The sequence below is a fragment of the Mandrillus leucophaeus genome, unplaced genomic scaffold (assembly GCF_000951045.1).
Source record: "Mandrillus leucophaeus isolate KB7577 unplaced genomic scaffold, Mleu.le_1.0 Scaffold139, whole genome shotgun sequence".
Lineage (NCBI taxonomy): Eukaryota > Metazoa > Chordata > Mammalia > Primates > Cercopithecidae > Mandrillus > Mandrillus leucophaeus.
The window spans coordinates 672,030-694,224 of record NW_012101354.1 but is presented as its reverse complement, the minus strand read 5'-3'; the positions used below and the strand labels follow the sequence as shown (position 1 = coordinate 694,224).

At 44.6% G+C, this 22,195-nt stretch overlaps 2 protein-coding genes across 3 annotated transcripts; one reads left to right on the top strand and one right to left on the bottom strand.

Annotated features, from left to right (window-relative positions):
- Positions 1–11,957: 11,957 nt before the first annotated feature.
- Positions 11,958–16,446, bottom strand: MRPL9 (mitochondrial ribosomal protein L9). 2 transcript variants are annotated; one of them, XM_011973518.1, is made up of 7 exons: positions 15,615–16,446; positions 15,277–15,433; positions 14,663–14,787; positions 14,399–14,449; positions 13,748–13,849; positions 13,130–13,213; positions 11,958–12,486 (listed from the first exon to the last, which is right to left on the bottom strand). In XM_011973518.1, exons 1-7 carry the CDS (start codon positions 15,765–15,767, stop codon positions 12,355–12,357), a joined length of 804 nt encoding a protein of 267 aa, XP_011828908.1. In that variant the 5' UTR covers positions 15,768–16,446; the 3' UTR covers positions 11,958–12,354. The 2 variants fall into 2 exon arrangements, with proteins under 2 accessions (XP_011828908.1, XP_011828909.1); XM_011973519.1 differs by lacking the exon at positions 13,748–13,849.
- Positions 15,139–22,164, top strand: OAZ3 (ornithine decarboxylase antizyme 3). The gene is given in 6 exon segments (XM_011973520.1): positions 15,139–15,454; positions 19,498–19,558; positions 19,560–19,634; positions 20,367–20,542; positions 21,005–21,090; positions 21,909–22,164. Coding segments are annotated over 6 exon segments (573 nt in total). The 5' UTR covers positions 15,139–15,422; the 3' UTR covers positions 22,052–22,164.
- Positions 22,165–22,195: the final 31 nt, after the last annotated feature.

The window sequence follows — 22,195 nt, the reverse complement described above, 5'->3', positions numbered from 1 at the left end:
GAGATGGGGTTTTAGCATGTTTCCTGGGCTGGTCTTGAACTCCTGGCCTCAAGCAGTCTGCCTTCCTCTGTCTCCCAAAGTGCTGAGATTACAGCCATGAACCACTGTACCGAGCCTTCCTCATCTTTTTGAATCACTACGTATATGAATCACTATGTTTATGTCTCCTGACAAACTTGGGAAGTTCTCAGCCATTATTTCTTGGTGTACTTTTTCAGCCCTGCCCTCTTTTGTTTCCTCTTCTGGGACTCTAGCGACAGGAGCCACAGGAGCGTTAAATCTCTTGTTAGTCTCTCAGGTCCCTGGGGCTCTATTCATTTTCTCACTCTATTTTCTCTGTTGTTCAGATTGAGTAGTTTCTATTGTTTTACGGTATGCTGATTCTTCCCTTTGTTCTCTTTATTCTGCCATTGAGCCTATCCACTGAGCTTTTCTATTTGGTTATTGTATTTTACAGTTTTAATATTTCTATTTGCTTCTTCCTTATACCTTCTATTTCTTTGCTGAAGTTGTATATTTTTAACTTTTTTTTCAAGTGTGTTCAGAACTGCTTCTTGAAGCATTTCTATCATAACTGCTTTAAAATCTTTGTCAGATATTCTAATATAGCTGCCATCTCAGTGTTGACATCTACTGTATTTTTTCATTCAGTTTGAGATCTGGACATTTTTGTATTATGTTATAAGACTTTGGATCTTAATTTAAAAATTTTATTTTAACTGACTTTGTCTGTCACTGCTTTGGCATGAGAGGGGGTGTCATTTCATTGCTGCCAGGTGAAGGGAGAAGTTCAGATTTCCCTCTGTACCTCTGTTGACACTCAAGCGGGACAGGTCTCCTCCTTACTGCTGGATGGGGCTGCTTGTTCCAGCCCCACGTGGTCTCTCCTGATACTGTGGTAGAGGTGGCCTCATTACCTCTGGGTGATGGTTAAGGTCCTGACTCTGCTAGGCCTCCTCTGATACCAACCGAGCAGGAAAGCAGAGGGGTACCTCATTTCTGCCAGATGGATGTCCAGGTTCCCCACGGACACCACGGTCTTTATTGCCACCACGCTCACAGAGAGGAGGGCTCATTACTGGCTGGCTGGGACAAAAGTCCCAGTTCCCTACTTGGCCTTGTGTGACACCACTCTAGTGAGGGTATTGGGGTGGCCTGTTGCAACCTTGAGAGAGTGGAAGTCTAGGTTTCCCACTTAGTTTTGGCATGGGTTGGGGTAGGGCCACTGTAGTAGAGTTCTCTGGAGAAACAGAACCAATGGAATATATGTATAAATTGGCTCATGTGATTATGGAGGCTGAGAAATCCCATGATCTGCCATCTGCAAACTAGAGCCCCAGAAAAGTCTATGGTGTAATGTCAGTCTGAGTCTGAAAGCCTGAGAACCAAGGGAGCCAGTGGTGTAAATTCCAGTCCAAGAGCAAGAGAAGACTGATGTCCCAGCTCAAGCAGGCAGGTAGGAAGCAAAACAGGGACATTTGTCCTTCCTTTGCCTTTCTGTTCTATTCAGGCCCTCAACAGATTGGATGACGTCACTCACACTGGGGAGAGTAATCTGCTTTACTGAGTCCATAGATTCAAAAGCTAATCTCATCCAGAAACACCTCACAGACCACCCAGAATAAAGTTTAATCTAGGCACCCTGTAGTATGGCTAAAAGTTCCTGTCTTACAGACTGCCCCTTGCCTTTGGCTAGCAGAAACAGGCTTTTGTTGGAGCTTTTCTTTTTCTTTTTGGTCTGTGCCCATTGGCATTTCCTGGTTGCTGGTTTCTTCAGCTCCAAGTGTCGAATAAATGAAGCTGAAAGAAAACTCAGAGAACTCACCACTGTGGTATTTCTTGGGTCTTGAGGTTTCTATCCAGTCTGCTTTCTTTTCTCCACCTTTCCAAGTCTTCTTATGTTTAATAAATAATTTCCAGGGTTTATGGTTGTTCTAGGAGTGGTGAAAATACATTACCCCATCCTCCCAGAGGCAGAAGTTCCATCCAGTGTATTTTCCATTTCAGATATATTTTTCATCTCAAGAAGTTCCATTTTGGTCTTTTAAGAATACCTTCCATTTCTCTCATTATATTTTTGTTTTTCTTTACATTATTTAACTAACAGATTAACTATGTTCACTTTAAATTTAATTCAGTATGATACTGTTAACCTTTACAAAAAGACAACTAGGAAAATGGCTAAATATTTATTTCTAGAACCCCTAATCTCACATATTTTTAAGTTCAGAACTAAAATACTATGTCTCCTCTGAGGCCCTAGTGAAATTAATAGTATAAACTCCTTTTTTGAACTTTTTCTCCTGACTGGGTCTGTTTTTATTTTTTTAATTGACAAATAAAACTTGTATGTGTTTGTAGGGTACAACATGATGTTTTGATATATGTATACATTGTGGAATGGCTAAACCTAGCTAATTAACACATATATTACCTCACATACTTCTCATTGTTTGTGTGGTAAGAGCACATAAAATCTATTTTCTTTTTCTGTTTTTTTGTTTTTTTTTTTTTTTGAGATGGAATTTTGCTCTTGTTGCCCAGGCTGGAGTGTAATGGCACAATCTCAGCTCACCGCAACCTCCCAGGTTCAAGTGATTCTCCTGCCTCAGACTCCCCAGTAGCTGGGATTACAGGCACGCGCCACCACGCCCAGCTATATTTTGTATTTTTAGTAGAGACGGGGTTTCACCATACTGGCCAGGCTGGTCTCAAACTCCTGACCTCATGATCCACCCGCCTTGGCCTCCCAAAGTGCTGGGATTACAGGTGTGAGCTTCTGCACCTGGCCCTTTGCCCATTTTTAAAGTCAGGTCATTTGCTTTCTCGCTATTGAATTGTTAGATTTCCTTATATATTTTGAATATTAACCCTTTGTCAAATGTATGGTTTGTAAATATTTTCTCCCACTGGGTAGGTTGTCTCTTTACTCTGTTGATTTTTTGCTTTGCTGTGCAGAGGCTTTTTATTTTGATGCAATTCTGTTTGTCTACTTTTGATTTTGTTGCCTGTGCTTTTAGGCTCATATCTAAAAAATCATTTTTCAGACCACTGTCATGGAGCTTTCCCCCTATGTTTTCTTCTGGTAGTTTTATTATTTCTGGTCTTACATGTAAGTCTTTACCCCATTTTGAGTTGATATTTACATATGGTATGAATTAAGGGCCTACTTTCATTTCCTTTATTTCATTCTTAAGAACATGAAGCCCAGGTGCGGTGGCTCACACCTGTAATCCCAGCGCTTTGGGAGGCCGAGGTGGGAGGATCATCTGAGGTCAGGAGTTTGAGACCAGCCTGGACAGTATGGTGAAACCCCGTCTCTACTGAAAAAATCAGCCAGGCGTGGTGGCTGGCGCCTGTAATCCCAGCCACTGGGGAGACTAAAACAGGAGAATCACTTGAACCGGGGAGGTGGAGGTTGCAGTGAGCTGGGATCACACCACTGTACTCCATCCTGGGCAACAAGAGTGAAACTCTATCTCAAAAAAAAAAAAAAAAAGCATATTTATATCTCCTTTAATGTCCTGTCTACTAATTCCACCATTTCTGACATTTCTGGGACTGTTTCTTTGGTTCTGGGTAACATTTTCCTATCTATTTTTAAAATCCTTTTTTTTTTAAGAGATGGGGTCTTACTGTGTTGCCCAGGCTAAAGTTCAGTGGCTCTTATTGGGTGTGATCGTAGTGTATTACAGCCTCAAACTCCTGGCCTCAAGTGATCCTCCTGCCTCAGCCTCCTGAGTAGCTGGGACTACAGGTACATGCCACCACATCCAGTAAGATAATATTAAATTGAATGTCAGACCTTGGGAATTTGATTTTGTTCAGTGCTAGGTTTTGCTGCATTTCTCTAATGAGTGTTGGACTTGGTTCTGCCATGCTTGGTATCAGCAAAGCTTGCTTTCAAGCTTTGCATGATGGCTCCAGAGTAACCTTTATTCTATCGTTCACTACTAAGTCCTTTCAAAGTCTCTATATGATGCCCCATGTATTATAGGATCTATTCATATGGGCTGTCAGGAACATAAACAAAATATTCCCAATCTTGTGTAAGTTCTGAGAATTGTTTGGCCTTTCATTTTCTGTTGTTGTTGTTGTTGTTGTTGTTTTTAACCCCCTGCCCTGTGGAATTTTACCTCATTAACATACATATCAGTATTCAGCCAAAGTTTTGAGGTCTGGGACCTCTTGGCAGATCTCCAAAGCCCTCTCTATATCATTCCCTTGTCTCTAGTGTTTTCCCTTTTAATCTTTCTTTTCTTTTCTTTTTTTCTTTCTTTTTTGTTTATTATTTTTTTGAGATGGAGTTTCGTTCTTGTTGCCCAGGTCGGAGTGCAATGGTGCGATCTCGGCTGACCACAACCTCTGCCTCCCGGGTTCAAGCGATTTTCCTGCCTCCGTCTCCCGAATAGTTGGGATTACAGGCATGCGCCACCACACCCAGCTAATTTTGTATTTTTAGTAGAGACGGGGTTTCTCCATGTTGGTCAGGCCAGTCTCAAACTCGACCTCAGGTGATCCGCCTGCCTCGGCCTCCCAAAATGCTGGGATTATAGATGTGAGCCACCATGCCTGGCCTTCCCTCTTAATTTCTAGCCAACGCATTCTCCACCAACTCTAATCTGTTTTCTCTACTCAATGAGACTGCTAGCTCTATTGGGGCGCCCCTCTCTGCACTGCTCCTAACAGTGTAGTGCAGGAAACTGCCTCTAGGCAGTAAGCTGAGGCAATCATGTGACTCACCTTGTTTCCCTTTTGTCAGTTAAAATTCTGCACTACCGGCTTTCCATTGTCTATAAATATTTCTTTCATAATTTTATCTGGTTTCATAGTTGTATAGTGGGAAGGCAATTTCTGTAGCTGTACTTCCTTCGTGGGAGAAGCGAAAGTCTTATTGGGACAATTTTTCAGGTGGAAACAATTTACTAAAAAGGCTATGTCTCTAGCAGAAAGGACCCTGAGACACCATGACAAGTATATAAGGTAGTAATTTTCCCAATCCTAACCCACAGGGACTTAAGATCTTTTATTTTCATAACACACATGAGAGAAAGAGGACTATGCAAACATTTAAAGCACTGTTGGAGAGTCCATTGACATTGACACCCTAGGATCTGAAGCTCCACTCTGTTAGAGTGGCAGGGTGTGGAGGGTAGGTAATAATTATATTCCAGCTCCAGGTCTGACTCTCAGTAGGTCTATCAGGTTTACACTCACCTAGTGGTTATTTCATGAGTCCTTAACGGACAGTTGGAATAGACATATTTGACAGTTGGCAGAACCACCAGGTTGGTTTTTTGGTGTGTGATGTAGGAAATATCATAGTGAGGAAGACCAACATGAAGTGCCTGGAACTGCCTCCACCATTCCGGACCAATATAATAAATAAAAATTACCTACATCAGTGCCCCGCTTGAAGACCTAAAGCATGCAGAGGTGGTGGTGCCCATCATATTGCCATTTAATTCACTAGTCTGGCAACTGCTAAAACCAGACAGATCTTGGAGAATGAGTATGGATTACTGCAATCTCAATTAACAAATAATGCTAATTCTATCTGCTGTTCCAAATGTGGTATGTTTGCTGGAAAAGATTAACATAGCCTACATGGTATGTATTGATCTGGACAGTGAACCCTTTTTCATCCCTGTGAAAAGGAAGACCATAAAAGCTTACTTCCACTGAGATGAGCAATAATATACATTTACAGTTTTGCCTCTGGACCGTGTAAACTCTCCTGCCTCTGTCATAATATAGTCTGAAGGGACCTGGACCATTCGGACATTCCATAGGACATCCCATTACTGCACTGATGACATCATGGTAATTGTACAGGATGAACCTGAAATGATGCCTATATCAGAGGCCTTGGTAGGATAAATTTTCTTCAAATAGTACTGCAAGAACCCTACAAATATTCGGAATTTTGCCAGATCAGTGAGGTTTTTAAAAGTCCAGTGGTCTGAAGCATACCAGGGCATTCCCTCCAAAGATGATAAGATGAAATTTTGCATCTCATGTTTCTCACCACTAAAAAGCACAATGCCTTGCAAACATCTTGGGGTCTGTTGCTAGCATATTCCACACTTGGGTATGTTGCTCTGACCCAAATATCAGGTGACACAAAAGGCTGCCAATTTTGAGTGGGTCCCAGAGCAGGAAAAAGCTCTGTAACAGGTCAAGACTGTGGTACAAATGGCCCTGCTGCTTGGCTCACAAGACACCATATTATATTAGATGTGTCAGCGGTGAGAAAAGATCATATACTGTTAGTGATAAATCCCAATAGTAAGTCACACACCCCCTATAGTGCTGGAGCAATGCCATGCCATCTGAAACAGAGCACTATACACCTTTCAAAAGAGAGCTCCTGGAATGCTACTGAGTCCTAGTTGAGACAACGTGCTTACCTATGGGACGGTAAGTGATGATGTATTATAACCTGGGTTCTGTCAAACCCACAAGTCATAAGGCTGGGTGGGTCTACCAGTCATCCTTCATAAAATGAAAGTGGTATATGTAGAATTGGGCACAAGCAGGGCTGGAAGGCAAAAGTGAGCTACATAAGCAGGTGCCCAGATCCCCTGTCACCCACCACTGATGCACTGGTGGTTCTTTCTCAGTTTACATCTGTAGCCACATTGGTCGGCAATCCCTCATGACATGATGACAGAAGAGGAAAAAGGCTGAGCTTGGTTAATGTACAAGTTGTCTCAGTAGGTGAAAGTAAGCTGGAAATACACTGTGGCTGCACTATGGCCCCACTTAGAGATGGCCTGTGTACCTGCCAGAAGAAAGAATATATATAGATTCATGGGCCTGGAAGACAAACTGGAAGATTAAAAACGAGGAAGTGTGGGGGAAAGGCACATAATGTACCTGAGAATGGGTGTACGGTGTATTATTTTTGTATTGCGGGTTTTTTCCCATCAGATAACATCCACCACAGAAAAGGCACCAACCAAGCAGATGGAATGACTTCGCCAAATAATCTTAACCAGGCTTTATTGCTGGCACCCCAATGCTGGCAAAGTGATCATATGAATGGAGGAGCCACAGTAGAGCTAATGTAAGTGTTCAACGTCATGGACTCATCAAGTCTGATCTAACTACTGCATCAGTGAATGTCCAGCTTGCCAGCAACAGAGACTAACTCTTAGCCTGATGTCACCATTCGTCAAGGAAACCATCCAGCCACTTGGTGGTAAGTTGATTACACTGTATCCTTGCTACCTTGGAAGGGGAAGTGTTCTATATTGAAGGGGCATTGATGTATATTATGGGTATTGGTTTGCCTTTCCTGCCTGCACAGCCTCGGTCAGCAACACCATCCAAAGGTTTACAAAATTTTGATCCATTGGCCTGAAATCTTGTGTAGCATTGCATCAAACCAAGAGACCCACTTGATAGCAAGGAGGTAGAATGCTGGGTACATGATGGTGGGATCGGCTTTAATCACATACCATACTATGCAGAAGCTGCTCCCTGATACAGTGCTTTCTTGTGGGAAGGCAGGGACCCCAACAGAGGAAGCCATGGCAGAAGAACATAAATTGTGAAGATTTCATGGACATTTGTCCATTTGTCACTTCCGCAATCAATACTCTTGTGATTTCCTATGCCTGTCTTTATTTTAATCTCTTAATCCCGTCATCTTCGTAAGCTGAGGATATATGTTGCCTCAGGACCCTGTGACGATTGCATTAACTGCACAAATTGTTTGTAAAACACGTGTGTTTAAACAATATGAAATCTGGGCACCTTGAAATAAGAACAGGATAACAGTGATGTTCAGGGAACAAGGGAGATAACCATCAGGTCTGACTGCCTGAGAGCTGGGCGGAACAGAGCCATATTTCTCTTCTTACAAAAGTGAGTAGGAGAAATATTGCTGAATTATTTTTCTCAGCAAGGAACAGCCCTGAGAAAGAGAATGCGTTCCTAGGGCGAGGTCTCTACAATGGCCACTCTGGGAGTCTGTCTTATACGGTTGCAGATAAGGGATGAAATAAGCCCCGGTTTCCCGTGGCGCTACCAGGCCTATTAGGATGAGGAAATTCCCGCCTAGTAAATTTTAGTCAGACCGGTTGTCTGCTCTCAAACCCTGTCTCCTAATAAGATGTTATCAATGACAATGCATGCCCAAAACTTCATTGGCAATTTTAATTTCACCCTGGTGCTCTGCCCCATTTGCCTTGTGATATTTTATTGCCTTGTGAAGCATGTGATCTCTGTGACCCACACCCTATTCGTACACTCCCTCCCCTTTGAAAATCACTAAAAAAAACTTGCTGGTTTTACGGCTCAGGGGGCACCATGGAAAATGCCGACATGTGATGTCTCCCCCAGACACCCAGCTTTAAAATTTCTCTCTTTTGCACTCTTTCCCTTTATTTCTCAGACTGGCCAACACTTAGGGAAATAGAAAAGAACCTACGTTGAATTATCAGGGGTGGTTCCCCCAATAGTGCTTGTTAAAAGCACAGCTAAGGCACCAGATTGGAGATGATACCTTGTAAGGAGGAGGCATCATCCTTCATGATGCAGTACATACCCGACTGAGACCGATTGCCATTGAATAGTGTATCCTTAAGGAAAATATATGGCTCTGGGGAACAAAGGGTGGGTGTAGGAGCAGCCCACCATTATCATCACTCCCAGTGATCCAATTGGAGAAACTGTCCCTTCTATCCCAACTCTGGTCTCTAAAGGTTTAGAAGTCCTGGTTCCCAGAAGGGGAATATTTGCACCAGTGGACACACTGAGTCTCACTAAACTTTAAGCTATGGCAGGCACCAGATTACTCCAACTCACTACCAAGAGACAAGAAAGCAAGGAAAGGAGTCATTATCAGGAGGTGGGGCTGCTATTACACAGTGGGGACAGGGAAGAATATATTTGGCACCCAGATCATCCACTTGAGTATGTTTCTCCTTGCCCAATTTTGATGATAAATGAACAAGTGCAGTCATAGCCTGAGAAGGGCATGATAGCCAGGTACCTCATCTGGTAACCCCCATGAACCAGAGGTACAAGTCTCAGGGAGTTAGGGAAAGATCAACAATGGGTAGTAGAGAAGGGAGGTGAATGCCAGTTGCAAACTCAAGCTACAGCAGCAGAGGCTGTGGCCTGTCCCAGACCTTCCTCTTTTAAGTTTCCCCAGAAAGAGATCCATCAGAATCCTGAAGAAACCATTCCAGAACTAATGAAACAAATCAGTCTGAGCAGTGCAAGGGGTGGACTGTAGTGTTGACTGCAGTGTGCTGCCCATATCTTCCCCTTCAGGACTGAAGCTGCTATGAATGCTGACAGCCGTCACCTGTGCCCCATTCGGGGCCTGCCTTTGGCTGAAGTCAGCCAACTCACTCAGGATCATATCCCTTTCCTGGTCAAGTAGGGAGATAAGGTTCAGCCTATTTGTCCTATTAGGGCATCCGGCAGAGCCATCCTAGTTTGAGTTCCTGGTTGACTGAGGCATTTGTTAAGACTGCATCAGCTCAATTTCTCCCTCTACCCAATTCTACTGCCTTTACTCCCCAACAGGTGTTGATGCAGATAACTCCTCCCAATAAACTTCCTGCACATGAATCTCCAACACACAGTGTCTTTGCCAAGAACGCAACCTGTGGCAGGTATTTAAATGCTTTTTAAGGTTCGCTGTATTAAATGTGTGCCTGTTGCTCAATTTCAGAGAGCTTCATGACGGTCATGTTGACAGATGCTGTGTTTAATGAGCCTACCATTTCAAGGACAATAGGAATGGGGATCACTGAAATGGCAAATTTCAGTGGGCTTGGGGCTCATGATGAGGCTGCAGGTCCTCCCCAAACCTCAGGAGCGTGTACAGGATGGCAGAACTCTATGCTTCAGTTTGGGGGTTAATTCTGGGTGTCCCCAACACACTAGGGATTAACTGGGGTACGGAAGTGTATGCATCTGCTTCAATCTAGATTAGCGCTTCCTAAATGCTGGGGTCTCTGCAAGTTAATGGAGGCTCAAACCTTTCAGGAAGTTCTGTTAAATCCAAGACTGAGTGTGCCTACCAAAAGCAGCCAACCATCTTTCAAAACAAGAGGGTCCTGCTGGGAGATACTGGCAATAAGAAGTTCCTATAGGACCATAAGATCAGTCTGCAGCTGGGTGCGGTGGCTCATGCCTGTAATCCTAGCACTTTGGAAGGCTGAGGTGGGTGGATCACCTCAGGTCAGGAGTTCAATACCAGCCTGGCCAACATGGTGAGACCCCCATCTCCACTAAAAAAATACAAAATTAGCTAGGTGTGGTGGCAGGCACCTGTAATCCCAGCTATTCGGGAGGCTGAGGCAGGAGAATCGCTTGAACCCGGGAGGTGGAGATTACAGTAAGCTGAGACTGTGCCATTGCACTCCAGCCTGGGCAACGAGAGAGAAACTCCATCTCTAAAAAAAGAAAATCAGTTTTGGCGTCAATATACCTGTATAGGCCGAGGGCACCTATATTTACACTGATTGCCCCTTCATTGGTAACGTCTCCATCTGAGGCTGGATCCTGTCTGCATGGTGACCAAGATAAAAGATGCAAAAGATCAACATCATCCACCAAGATTATTTCCACTACATGTATAAGTACAGTTGCTTCAAGAAGCACAAGAACATGTTCATGCACCCATCCCCTTGCATCAGGGATGTCCAGATCAGCAACATAATCATGGTTGGGTAAGCACCAGCATGAGCAAGATGGTGCACTTCAACATGCTCATGGTCCCCAGTGCCACCAAGAAGCAATTCCAGTTCTGAGTCTGGATGCCTGCCTACTCCCTAATATGAAATAATGTTATTTTCCTATTAAAAAAAAAAAGGTGAGGAGGGGAGAAATGCTAAATTTCAGATAGTGCCAGTGCCAGACTTGAGTTATAGAGCTCTGTCAAGTATGAAGTTGGCTATAGTTATCAGTGCAACTATTGATGACAGACTTTCTCATCAGCTGAGAAGGGATGAAAGTGAATGGAAGTGCTTAACTGACTCAGAGTGGTAGGTGAGCTCAAATAGGAAAGAAACCAACATCTGGTATGGTATGGATAGCAAAGGAGTCAATGATCCCATCTACTACCCTAAACTGAATGACCTCACATTGTATTTGAGTGACCTTGGCACAATCCACCTGAAAATGAATGTTCTTTTTTCTACTAATGAAACTCTGAACTTATAGAAAACTATTTACTTTCAGGCCAGGCGTGGTGGCTCATGCCTGTAATCCCAGCACTTTGGGAGGCTGAGGTGGGTGGATCATGAGGTCAGGAGTTTGAGACCAGCCTGGTCAATATGGTGAAACCCTGTCTCTAGTAAAAATATAAAAAATTAGCTGGGTGCTGCGGCACATGCCTGTAGTCCCAGCTACTTGGGAGGCTGAGGCAGGAGAATCACTTGAACCTGGAAGGTTGCAGTGAGCAGAGATCATGCCACTGCACTCCAGGCTGGGCAACAAAGCGAGACTTCGTGTCAAAAAAGAAAAAAAAAAAAAAGAAAGAAAACTATCTACTTTCCTTATCTCCCATCAAGACATCCATTCATCCATTCCAGAGTTACCTCACGACTAGCTCTCTATCTTAATCTTGGTCAAGGAAATTAAGGTAATTTCTTTTTCAGAATTTTGGGAGCTGGTTCAAGGAACAAGGTTCCCTTTTAAAGCTTCTTTCATCCCAGCTTTCCAACAATTACCCTTAGGCCTTATTCAGGTCTTAGAGAAGTAGAATCCATTGTGCTTATTCACACTGATGACTACATCAGTATATCTAAGAAGAGTAAGTGTTAAGACCAAACACATCATCAACTTGTTCAGCACAATTTGTTCATACCACAGTAACTGTGGGATGAAATCTAAGATACTCTCTTCTTTCCTTTGTAGCAGCAAACCTCTGTGGCTCAAGGAAGTATGTCAGTTGGATGTCCTGTCCCATCTACTCAAGACCAATAAACAACACTTAAAAAGAACATAATCTCTTTATGTCTGCTTGGGATACAAATGTTCAGTTTGGATGATGAGAATGTGGCAAGTACTGGAGACAATGGCTGGTTCTTCTGTTTGTCCCAATAAACTCCAATGGAGGAAGAAGCTAAACAGGTTTTGGATAGTTTCGGTCTATTGTATCTGGCTTATCAAATCTACAGCCTGGTACTTCTGGAACAAGACTGCCCCAGTGACGATAGTTAAAGATGGCGAAAATGAAGAATTCAACATGTATACGCAGTGCAGTCTGATGTCTTCAGATGTTCTCTAAAATTCTGCATTTGGTCAGAACTGGGAGTGAGATCAAGGTGCTTGCCCATTTCTGCTCCACTGCTCCTGATTCTGCTTTGCTGTCTTGGAGGGAGAGATTTAGATCTGGGGGCTGGTGGGGGCCATGCGCTTGGCAGTTTGCTGAGCTAACCAGTACTTATACCTTTTGGTCTTGGGCTTCTCAAAGTTCACCACAGACATAGGCACTCTTATAGTATCAAGCCCATTTACCTGCACACAAAACAATGGAAATTCTCAGAGATCAGTCAGGTAGGTAAGAATTAACACTACCTAATCCCAGCTTTTCACCCTGACTTTTCTCCCAGTCAGAAAAAGGAGAGCTAGGGCTGGGCACAGTGGCTCATGCCTGTAATCCCAGCACGTTGGGAGGCTGAGGCGGATGGATCACCTGAGGTCAGGAGTTTGAGGCCAGCCTGGCCAACATGGGGAAACCCCGTCTCTACTAAAATACAAAAATTAGCCGGGTATGGTGGCATATGCCTGTAATCCCAGCTAGTAGGGGGGCTGAGGCAGAAGGATCGCTTGAACCTGGGAGGTGGAGGTTGCAGCGAGCTGAGATCATGCCACTGCACTCTAGCCTGGGCAACAGAGTGAGACTCCATCTCAAAAAAAAAAAGAAAAAAAAGAGAAAAAGAAAAAAGGGAGAGCTAGGTGCCAGGTGCGGTGGCAAATGCCTGTAGTCCTAGCTAGCTACCTGGGAGGCTGAGGTGGGAGGATCACTTGAACCCAGGAGTTTGAATCCAGCCTGGGCAATGAAACAAAACCCTGTCTTGGGAAAGAAAAAGGAAAAAAAGGAAAAAGGGGGTGAAAAAGGAGAAAGAAAAGAAGAAAAGAAAGTATGCAAAACACTCACCGTCACCTCACACCAATACTCGCCCCACCGTGTGATAGGCTCTTCTGGTAACTTTAATGTATGTGGGGCAACCACAACACCAAGCTGGAAAAAAAAAAAAAATCTCAGTTCAAATGAACTGTTTTCGTGACTGCCACTTTAGGTAACCTCATAAAGAGGGTTACGGGATTTCCTGCACAGGGATGAATAAAACTGGGGTGTCTACTCTGGCTGATTCCATGGGAGAGAAGGGCATACACCTTCATAGACAGTAGTAGAGAAATTCAATTCTGATTTCTCAGAAAGGGAGGTAGATTCACAGAGAAACAGGGTTTGAGGCTAAAACCACTTCGTCTACAGAAGTAACAATTCTCCAGTGAGTCACAAATCCCCAGCATTTCCCTAGGTAGACAGGAAATAAATGGAAACCATCACCTGTTCCTACCAATCTTCAAATTCTACGTGACCATCCTCAGTCCTTAGCCATTTCCTTCCCACACGCCTGCAAACCAACCAAGAATACTTTCCCTAACTACAGCTGGATGGTCACACCCCTCCCTAACAAAGGGATCAATCTCAGGCCTCCTTCCCAGAGGCAGCTTCCACCTCAGGGGTAGAGTGGTTTTTGGGAACACTCACATTCTTGAAGAAGTGGCGGGCAACTATTTCAGGGTTCAGCTCCCATTTGACATTGTTCTTCATTCCTACCTCCAGGCGACAGCTTTTTAGAAATTTCACTGTCTGAAAGGAATTATGAGTTGGAGTCAAAGGAGAGGAAACATGTCAGGTCACAAGGTATGCAAGCCAAGCACGATGGCTCACGCCTGAAATCCCAGCACTTTGGAAGGCCAAGGTGGGTGGATCACTTCAGCCCAGGAGTTTGAGACCAGCATGGCCAACATGGTGAAACCCCGTCTCTACCAAAAATACAAAAATTAGCAGGGTATAGTGGCGGGCGCCTGTACTGATTATCTTCTCATGTGTCTATGTTCTCTCCAACTTGTACATAAATATCCTTGAAGGTGGAGGCCTCATCTCAGACGATTCCATGGGTTCCCTGATTCCCAGATTGGGACCTCTCTTGGTACTTTAGGGCACTTCACCCAACACATCAGGGATCTCCCAAGAGGTCTCCATACCGGTTTTGTGGGGCAGCCACAACACTTCCCCTTTCTCCCACTCTTGGATCTGCCTGCAATCAGGAGACCTCAAGGGAATCAGGAAGACTCTCAGGGTGAGGTTGTTAAGTCTTGTAAGTGATCAATAAATACTTTTTACGTTTCTACTCACCGCTTCACCTGCCTTGGTCTGGAGCTTCTCTAATTTTCCTTCTTGTCTCAGCTAGAAAAGAAAGTTAAAGATGAAAAGCAGTAAGAGAAAAATGAACCCATGTTAAATAGCATCAAACTATTCCCATGCTGGGCATTGGCTGGGCTTCTGGATTCCTGTTCTTCTAGTTCCTATTTCATTTTCAAGTTAAATATCAAAGGGAAAGAAGCTGCAAGAGAAAAGTTGTTTTATCTCTCCAAGTCTCTGTCCTTCCTTTCAGCTCACCGATTTCTCCTCTTCAAACAGCTTCTTGTTTTCAGGGGATGCATATACAGCCAGTCCCTGAGGAAGGAGTCCATTCCGGCCCAAAGATTTCCTCACTGACACCAGGTCACCCCGGACTCCAATATCTGTCAATGAGAACAGAGAGAGGGGATTAGAACCATCTAGGAGTCCCTAAAGAAAAGATGATCAAAGAGAGAAGCACCTCTTTCTCACAGTGCTTATTTTTCCTAAAAGAAATGCTAATTCATATTCACTAGGAACAAGATTTAAGAGACTGCTAATTAGTTTCTTTACGACTTGATGTATAAATTTAATATCCCCTGTATACAGGGAGGAGTTGTCCCATGAGAGGATGTCAGTATCTGTGGCACAAATTGTCAGACTCCTCTCCCCACACCCTGTTAACGATGTTGCTTGCTGTCTTTATGTTTTAATTTTCAATGCTGGAGGCCAATATCACAATCACAATAGTTTTTATGGCTTCCTCTTCTCACATATAGAGCTGATTATTTCCACAAAGAAAAAACAAGGCAAATAGTTGAGGGGGACAGGCAGGAAAAAGCTGACGCCAAATTGGACCAGCCTCAGAGGAGGAGCCTCGGCCCGGGCCTTACTCTCCACCGACTGCGTGAGGATGAGCTCCAGGTTTTCCTTGGGCCGATGCTTCGTGTCCTCCACCAGCTTATAGACGCGATGTCGCCGGTGCAGGCGCGGCTTCCGGCCCTCCCCGGCCAGCGGTACCTTCCACCAGCGCTCCACGATGACCGTGCCCTGGCGGCCAGGAAAGCGACGGTGAGCTAGTCTCCACAAGGAACACCGTCTCCCTCCACCACGGCCGCCAGCCCTTAAAGGAAAGCCCGCCACCCCCACATCGGCCCCTTCCGGGTCCCAGTGAGCCTCCAGGAACAATACTCGAGCGTTATCTACCCCCTACCCCAGACTCGGCCCTCACCCGATTTTGAGAGAGGCTGAAGTCGCGCGCCAGGCCAGGGGAGTTCCCTTCATGTCGCGGCCGCAGTAGCTCCTGGATACCTCCCCGCAGCAGCCGCTCAGTGCCCGCCCGTAGCAGAGCTCTGCCCGGAGCCGTCACCACGAGCGCCGCCATGTTCGCAGGCACAGAATGAGACCTAAGGGAGGACCCCAGCGTCGGGCGGCAGGAAAGGCCCCCGCCAGGGCTGCCTGCGGCGCGCCGGGGCGGCTTTGGTCTGGGCTGAGCTGGTGGATGGGGAGTGGGTCGGGGGACAGATGGCAGTGCGGCTTGCCTGTTTTTTGTTTTTGGCAGAGGGGAGGGACGCCCAGAATTACTGACTGATAATGGAATGAGTGCTAGGTGGACTGACGCCGGAAAAGACGCTCTTCCTCTGGAAAGTGTGGGCTTTGCTTTAGCTCTAGTTGCTGGGGTAACTTTTAATTCTGACGTTTTGTGATGACTGGATACTGACGGGAGAATGAATGATGCTCTCACTTTTCCTTACTTCAAATCTACCTAAAAGTAGTAAAGGATGGGATCCCTTGGAAAATTCTGCCAGCTCCAGGAAGAGCCTAACCCTTAATCATTACACTGCAGTATTTAAGCTAATAAAGGAGAATTCTAAATCACAAGCTGTGTAAGCCATAGAAAAAAAGCAACTATGGTAGGGCCCCGACAGTTCCCTCTGGGGAGGGTCTCAGTACTGGACAGAAGACCATAAAAATTGGATGAAAGAAAGTCCGTTTGGCAGAGATTATGGAAAGACTGGCCCTTAAACATACTGACCAGTCCTCCTTCCTGCTAAATACACTTTACGTGGCCTCCGGGACACCGGTCTTCTTCAGTCTCCTCTGCTGATTTCTCCTTTTCTCCCTGCTTCTTAGAATGCCCCCGGGACGGCCGGGGGCGGTGGCTCAAGCCTGTAATCCCAGCACTTTGGGAGGCCGAGACGGGCGGATCACGAGGTCAGGAGATCGAGACTATCCTGGCTAACACGGTGAAACCCCGTCTCTACTAAAAAATACAAAAAAAAAAAAAAAAAAAAACTAGCCGGGCTCGGTGGCGGGCGCCTGTAGTCCCAGCTACTCGGGAGGCTGAGGCAGGAGAATGGCGTGAACCCGGGAGGCGGAGCTTGCGATGAGCCAAGATCGCGCCACTGCACTCCAGCCTGGGCGACAGAGCGAGACTCCGTCTCAAAAAAAAAAAAAAAACCAAAGCCCCCGGGACTCCGTTTTTGACCCTTTACTCTTCTCAGTATACAGTCACTGTTGATCTCATCCGGTCTCGTGGCTTACAATACCATTTATATGCCAGTGACTCCCAAATTTCTAGTCCATCCTAGACATCTCCCAAACTCGTCTCAAATATTCAACTGTTACTCGTCATTTTCCTCTTATGTATCTAAAGGACACTTCAAAGTTAACTGTCCGAATTTATTTAAGGCCCCCCCCTCCATCCCCAAAACTGCCCCATTTGCAGCCTTTCTCCTCTCAGTTGACAGAAACTCCATTCTTTCCATTCTAACTCTTTTCCCTCATACTCCATCAGGAAATCCTGTGGGTTCTACCTTTAAATTACAGATAGTCCCTGACTTGGATTTACAATTTTTGAGTTTGTAATGGTGTGAAGGTGATGTGCACTCAGTAGGACATCAATAAGTTACATGAAATATTCAACACTTTATTATAAAATAGGCTTTGTGTTAGATGATTTTACCCAGCTGTCGGCTAAGTTGTCTGAGCATGTTTAAGGTAGGCTAGGCTAAGCTATGGTGTTTGGTAGGTGTATTATATGCATTTTCAACTTACGATACTTTCAACATACGATGGGTTTATCAGGACATAGCCCTATTGTAAGTCAAGGAGCACTTGTATTTCCAGAATCCAACCATTTGTCACCACCTCCAATGCTCTACCCTGGAATAAGACACGACTTTCTCCTGGATTACTGCAATAGTCCCCTAAAAGATATCCCTTCATTCTCTACAGTTTATAATTCTCTGTAGCTTATTTATAGCAGCCAGAATGATCTTTTTAAAGCATAAGTCAGATCATATCATTCTTCCACCCAAAACTTTGTAATGACTTCCTCCTTTACTCAAGGTAAAAGAAAAAGGCCATCAAATGGTCTACAAGGCCATACGTAATCTGACTCCATTAGCTCCTCTGTAGTTTACACTGCTCCACCCACAGTGACCTCCTTGTTTCTTGAAAACAGCAGGCACATTTCCTGCTCAGGGCTTTTGCACTGGCTGCTTCTGCATTGGATGCTCTTATCCTCAGATGCTGGCTTGGTTAACAACCTCACATCCTCCAAGTGTTTAAATGTCAGTTTTTTTCAATGAGAGATCACCCTATTTGTTATTGTAACCCTGACCCATCCCCTTCATGTTCCTTATCTTCCTTTATCTTGCTCTATTCCCCCCACCCCATAGCAGTTACCTTCTAACATACTAAATAATTTACTATGTTTATTTTTCTAGGGTTGTCCTCTCACTTTTGGAAGATATGCTCCTTAGGGCAGGGATTTGTTTTGTTCATTGATGTATCTCAAGCACCTAGAATAGTGCCTGGCTCATAATAGACCCTCGATAAATATTTGTTGAATGGATAAATATGCAGAGGTCTCAAATTGGCAGCCCCAGAACCAAATTTTGCTTACAATGTATCAACCTTTTTTTAGTAGTCGATATTTTTTTAAATTGGAGAAATTTACTACAAAACTCTTTCCAGTTTCTGTTCAAAAATCATATGATACAGCACCATCAAGTCTGCATTCCTGCATGGAACTGGATGGAACTGAGTTGTGTGGACTTCCTTTAGGTAAGGTGTGAGCTTTCCTATTTTGCTACAGCCCTACCCTGCCACTCCACTAATTTCCGTAAGCCGTCTAGGCCCCTGAAGGCATTTAGTTTGCAATTCCTACCCTACAAGGTAGGATTCAACAATCTGTAGCAACCCTGGGTTATTAAGGATAGGGATAATAAAAACACTCAACTGGTATGAACTGGGAACCAACTAATCAGGTCACCACTGGATCAGAGCCTTGGAAGACTCCTGCAGTGTCAGATACCAACTCTTTATTTGCTGGATTTTAGGGGAAGGGGAGTGTCCCCAGAGGAGCAGGGTGGGTGGGCACAAGTGCTCAGGCAGGGCTTTTGGCCAACCAGTACAGAAGTCTTCAAGTTCTATTTTTAAATCATTCATACGGCCATAACGTGCATACTAGTCGAATATGAGCCTTAGATAAGGGATTACGGTAGGTGAGCAGCAGAGTGGAGTCCTGAGGTGACATAAGGGCTGACCCCTTGTCCATGTCATAGTGCCCAGCGGGTCACAATGACACCAGGTTGCCTAAACCTCTGCCACCCACCTGTGAACCTCACTTTGCCACAGGGAGGCACTGAACTGAAAAACTGCCTTGTAACAGGTGTCGCCCCTCTGTCTACTCCCTTTCTTATATCAAGAGGGGAAAAACACGTAACTACCTCTACCCGATCTGGTCACCATACGCCTATTACCTTTACTGTTACAAGTACCGGATCACCCTCCGGGAGAAGATGCTGCCTCGCTGTTATAAAAGGTACTTGTTTTCATCTCTATTTGTAGTTGTTTATATAAAATGTAAGGAAAAAGTGTAAGAATTTGAAAGAATTTCCCAAATAGCAAGAAATAACAACAGAATAGGGGGTGGAAAGCTGGCATGGAACTTTAGAATATTTCCATCTAGTTGACCCAGGAACATAGAAACAGGCTGGACAACAGAAAATACAGATCATGCCAGAGCCTGGTACTGTGTATCTAGAAGTTATGTCTTCCCATCTCAGATTCCAAGATAAACTAATTTGGGTCTCCTTCCCAACCAGCATCACTTATAAAGAAGAGGAGGACTTGACACTCCAGCCCCGTTCCTGCCTCCAGTGCTCCTGAGTCCCTAGTAGGCCTCCAGGTGGGCAAAAGCACCGAGCAGGGTAACCACGAACAGCTTAAAGAACTGTATTCGGTAAGTGAACTGTGAGCTGGTGCTGTGACAGGGCAGCCCTTTGCTTGCATACCTTGCAGAGGAGCGACATTGGCAAGTTGGAAGGTCAATTATAGAGGTAGATGGAATCCTGGAATGCATGTGTAAAAGTTACTTTTTATATAGACAATGGCCCACAGACTATAAAATCAAGGTCATACAGATGGTTGTGAAAATCAGGATGGGAAAAAAGGGAGTGGGGACAAAGGTAGAACGAACTTTATAGGACTTCTGGGACATAAAGCTGTTTAGATGCTACGCAGGATCTGGAATCCAGAACTTGCCCACATATCATATTGCAATAACAAGCCTGGTTGTAATCACGGCATTTTAAATAGAAGAATTTAGAGAAAACCCATATAATGAAAAAAGTGGAAATTATTAGTGAGAAAGGAAGCACATTATAAAGCTTTGTTTAAATCCTAAGCTCTCTGATGTAAACATTTCTAAGTTCCTAAATGGTTATCGTACTCCTGCGTTGAAGTTAGCAGGCAGTAATACTGCCTCAGCTGGATTGTTTGATATGAAGGAGAACTCCATAATAGGCATAGGCTATTAGTTCCTAGGACTAAAGGATATTATTGCATCTTTAAGATCTTGGCTCCGATTCTCCCAGGCTCCCCCAATCAACGCCCACCTTGCTTCAACGGACACACCCCAATCTGCCTGAGGTCTGATTTGAAGGCTAGAGGAGCATTTTTACTCCTTTTCCAGGCTGGAAACTTGACGGTGCTAGCTACTGATCCCCTGCTCCACCAGGACCCAGTACATTTAGACTTTCACTTCCGCCTCACCTCCCAAACCTCCGCCCATTGGCACGGCCTTCTCTGTGACCGTCGACTCTTCCTGGATATCCCGTATCGGGCCTTGGATCAAGGCAACCGGGAAAGGTGACTGAGCCTGGAAGGGAGAATGGGGAGGGAACAGGTAGGGGATTTCACCCTTCTATCATGTCATAGTACATAGGGCTAATTCTAGAGCTAGATATAAGCAATCCATTCACCTGGCATGCAGACAAGCCTGTGAGCTAAGTCAGGATCTGGGTTTCAAGGGATAAGAGTCCATGGGAAGTTGGACTCAGATCCAGAAATAGTTGAATAACGGGAAGTACTTTCTAACTGTTCATCTCAGTAGTCGTTTCTCTCCAGGCCCCTTCTGTGACTTACATCCAGTGGTGTGCAATCTCTTGGCTTCAGAGAAAAATCTACCAAAACTAGTTTAACAACTTCCATTTCCTGGCTTGGGTGGGTGGAGGGCAGAAAACAACCAATAAGATTTTTTCTGCTCCAAGTAGGTGTCTTTCTGGATTCTGAGTTGGCCAAACATTTTAACTGTTTTTCTGTGGCTGCTAGTTTGACTGCAACGCTGGAGTACGTGGAAGAGAAGACAAATGTGGACTCCGTGTTTGTGAACTTCCAGAATGATCGGAACGACAGAGGTGGGGATCTGCTGTTCTTCCTTGCTCTTCGTGCTGAGGCAGCTGGATAACTCCTTTTCCTTTATAGGAGACCCTCTTCCCCCATCTTTAAAAATGCACCCTCAGGCATTTCAGGGATTCTTTTCTTCCCACCCACCGCGAAGGAAGTTAAAGTGCCTAGCATTCTGTTCCATCAAGTTACAAGTGGACTCTGAGGAAGCCCCTGCAGGTGGTGTTAGGGGCCAGACTGAAGGAGCACTGGCAAAATTAGAATCCATTCGAAGGATGTGGTCAGCAGGACAAAATGGATCTCAAATATTGAGCACGTACAATGTGAAAGGGTCAAACATAAGGCCAAGGGAATGGGAACATATTTAACCAGATGCCTGGAGCATATGTTACAAAAACCACAGCCTCTTGCCTCACGGAGTTCAAACTCTGTTGGATATAAGACAATGGATGGTGAATAACCATTCATAAGTGATAGCTACTATTTCAGAGTTTACTATGCCATCATTGTATTAGTATATAAGTAGACCTCACCAATCTCTAGTGTTAAGCACTTCATGAACATCTCATTTAATCTTAAATTTAGGAAGGTTCTATGATTTATAAATGGAAAATTTTATAAATGGGAAACTGAAGTTCTGAAGGACTAACTCACAGAACAAGTGTTAAAGCCAAGGTTAGAGCCTAGGTCTGTTTGACTAAAGCACATCCTATATGCCTGCACTACACTGCTTCCCAGGGCCACTCCCTAATGGAAGAAATCAAATCTGGGGGCATACATGTATTGAGTTTTAAAGCATGTTCTAATCATTTGTTCTATCCTTTCACAGGTGCCCTGCTGCGGGCCTTCAGCTACATGGGCTTTGAGGTGGTCAGACCAGGTCACCCTGCCCTCCCTCCCTGGGACAATGTCATCTTTATGGTGTATCCCCTTGAAAGGGATGTTGGCCACCTGCCCAGTGAGCCTCCTTGAACGTGCTTATTCCAACGCTTTGAGGGGCTGGAAGCCTTGACACCTGGGAATCAGGGGCCCGAGATGTAATTCAGAACACCTTCCATCCTAGGAATAAAGGGTAGTTGCAATCATCAAGTGTTCACTGTTTCTTGGGTGGGGGCG

Excerpts from the sequence above, each read along its gene's own strand:
- MRPL9 (XM_011973518.1), bottom strand. The coding sequence starts at position 15,767 with ATGGCGGCGCTCGTGGTGACGGCTCCGGGCAGAGCTCTGCTACGGGCG. Across the intron at positions 15,434-15,614 it reads TCAGCCTCTCTCAAAATCGG|GGCACGGTCATCGTGGAGCG; the intron begins GTGAGGGCCGAG and ends CCTGGCCGCCAG. Across the intron at positions 13,214-13,747 it reads CCCGCCACTTCTTCAAGAAT|CTTGGTGTTGTGGTTGCCCC; the intron begins GTGAGTGTTCCC and ends TTTTTTTTCCAG.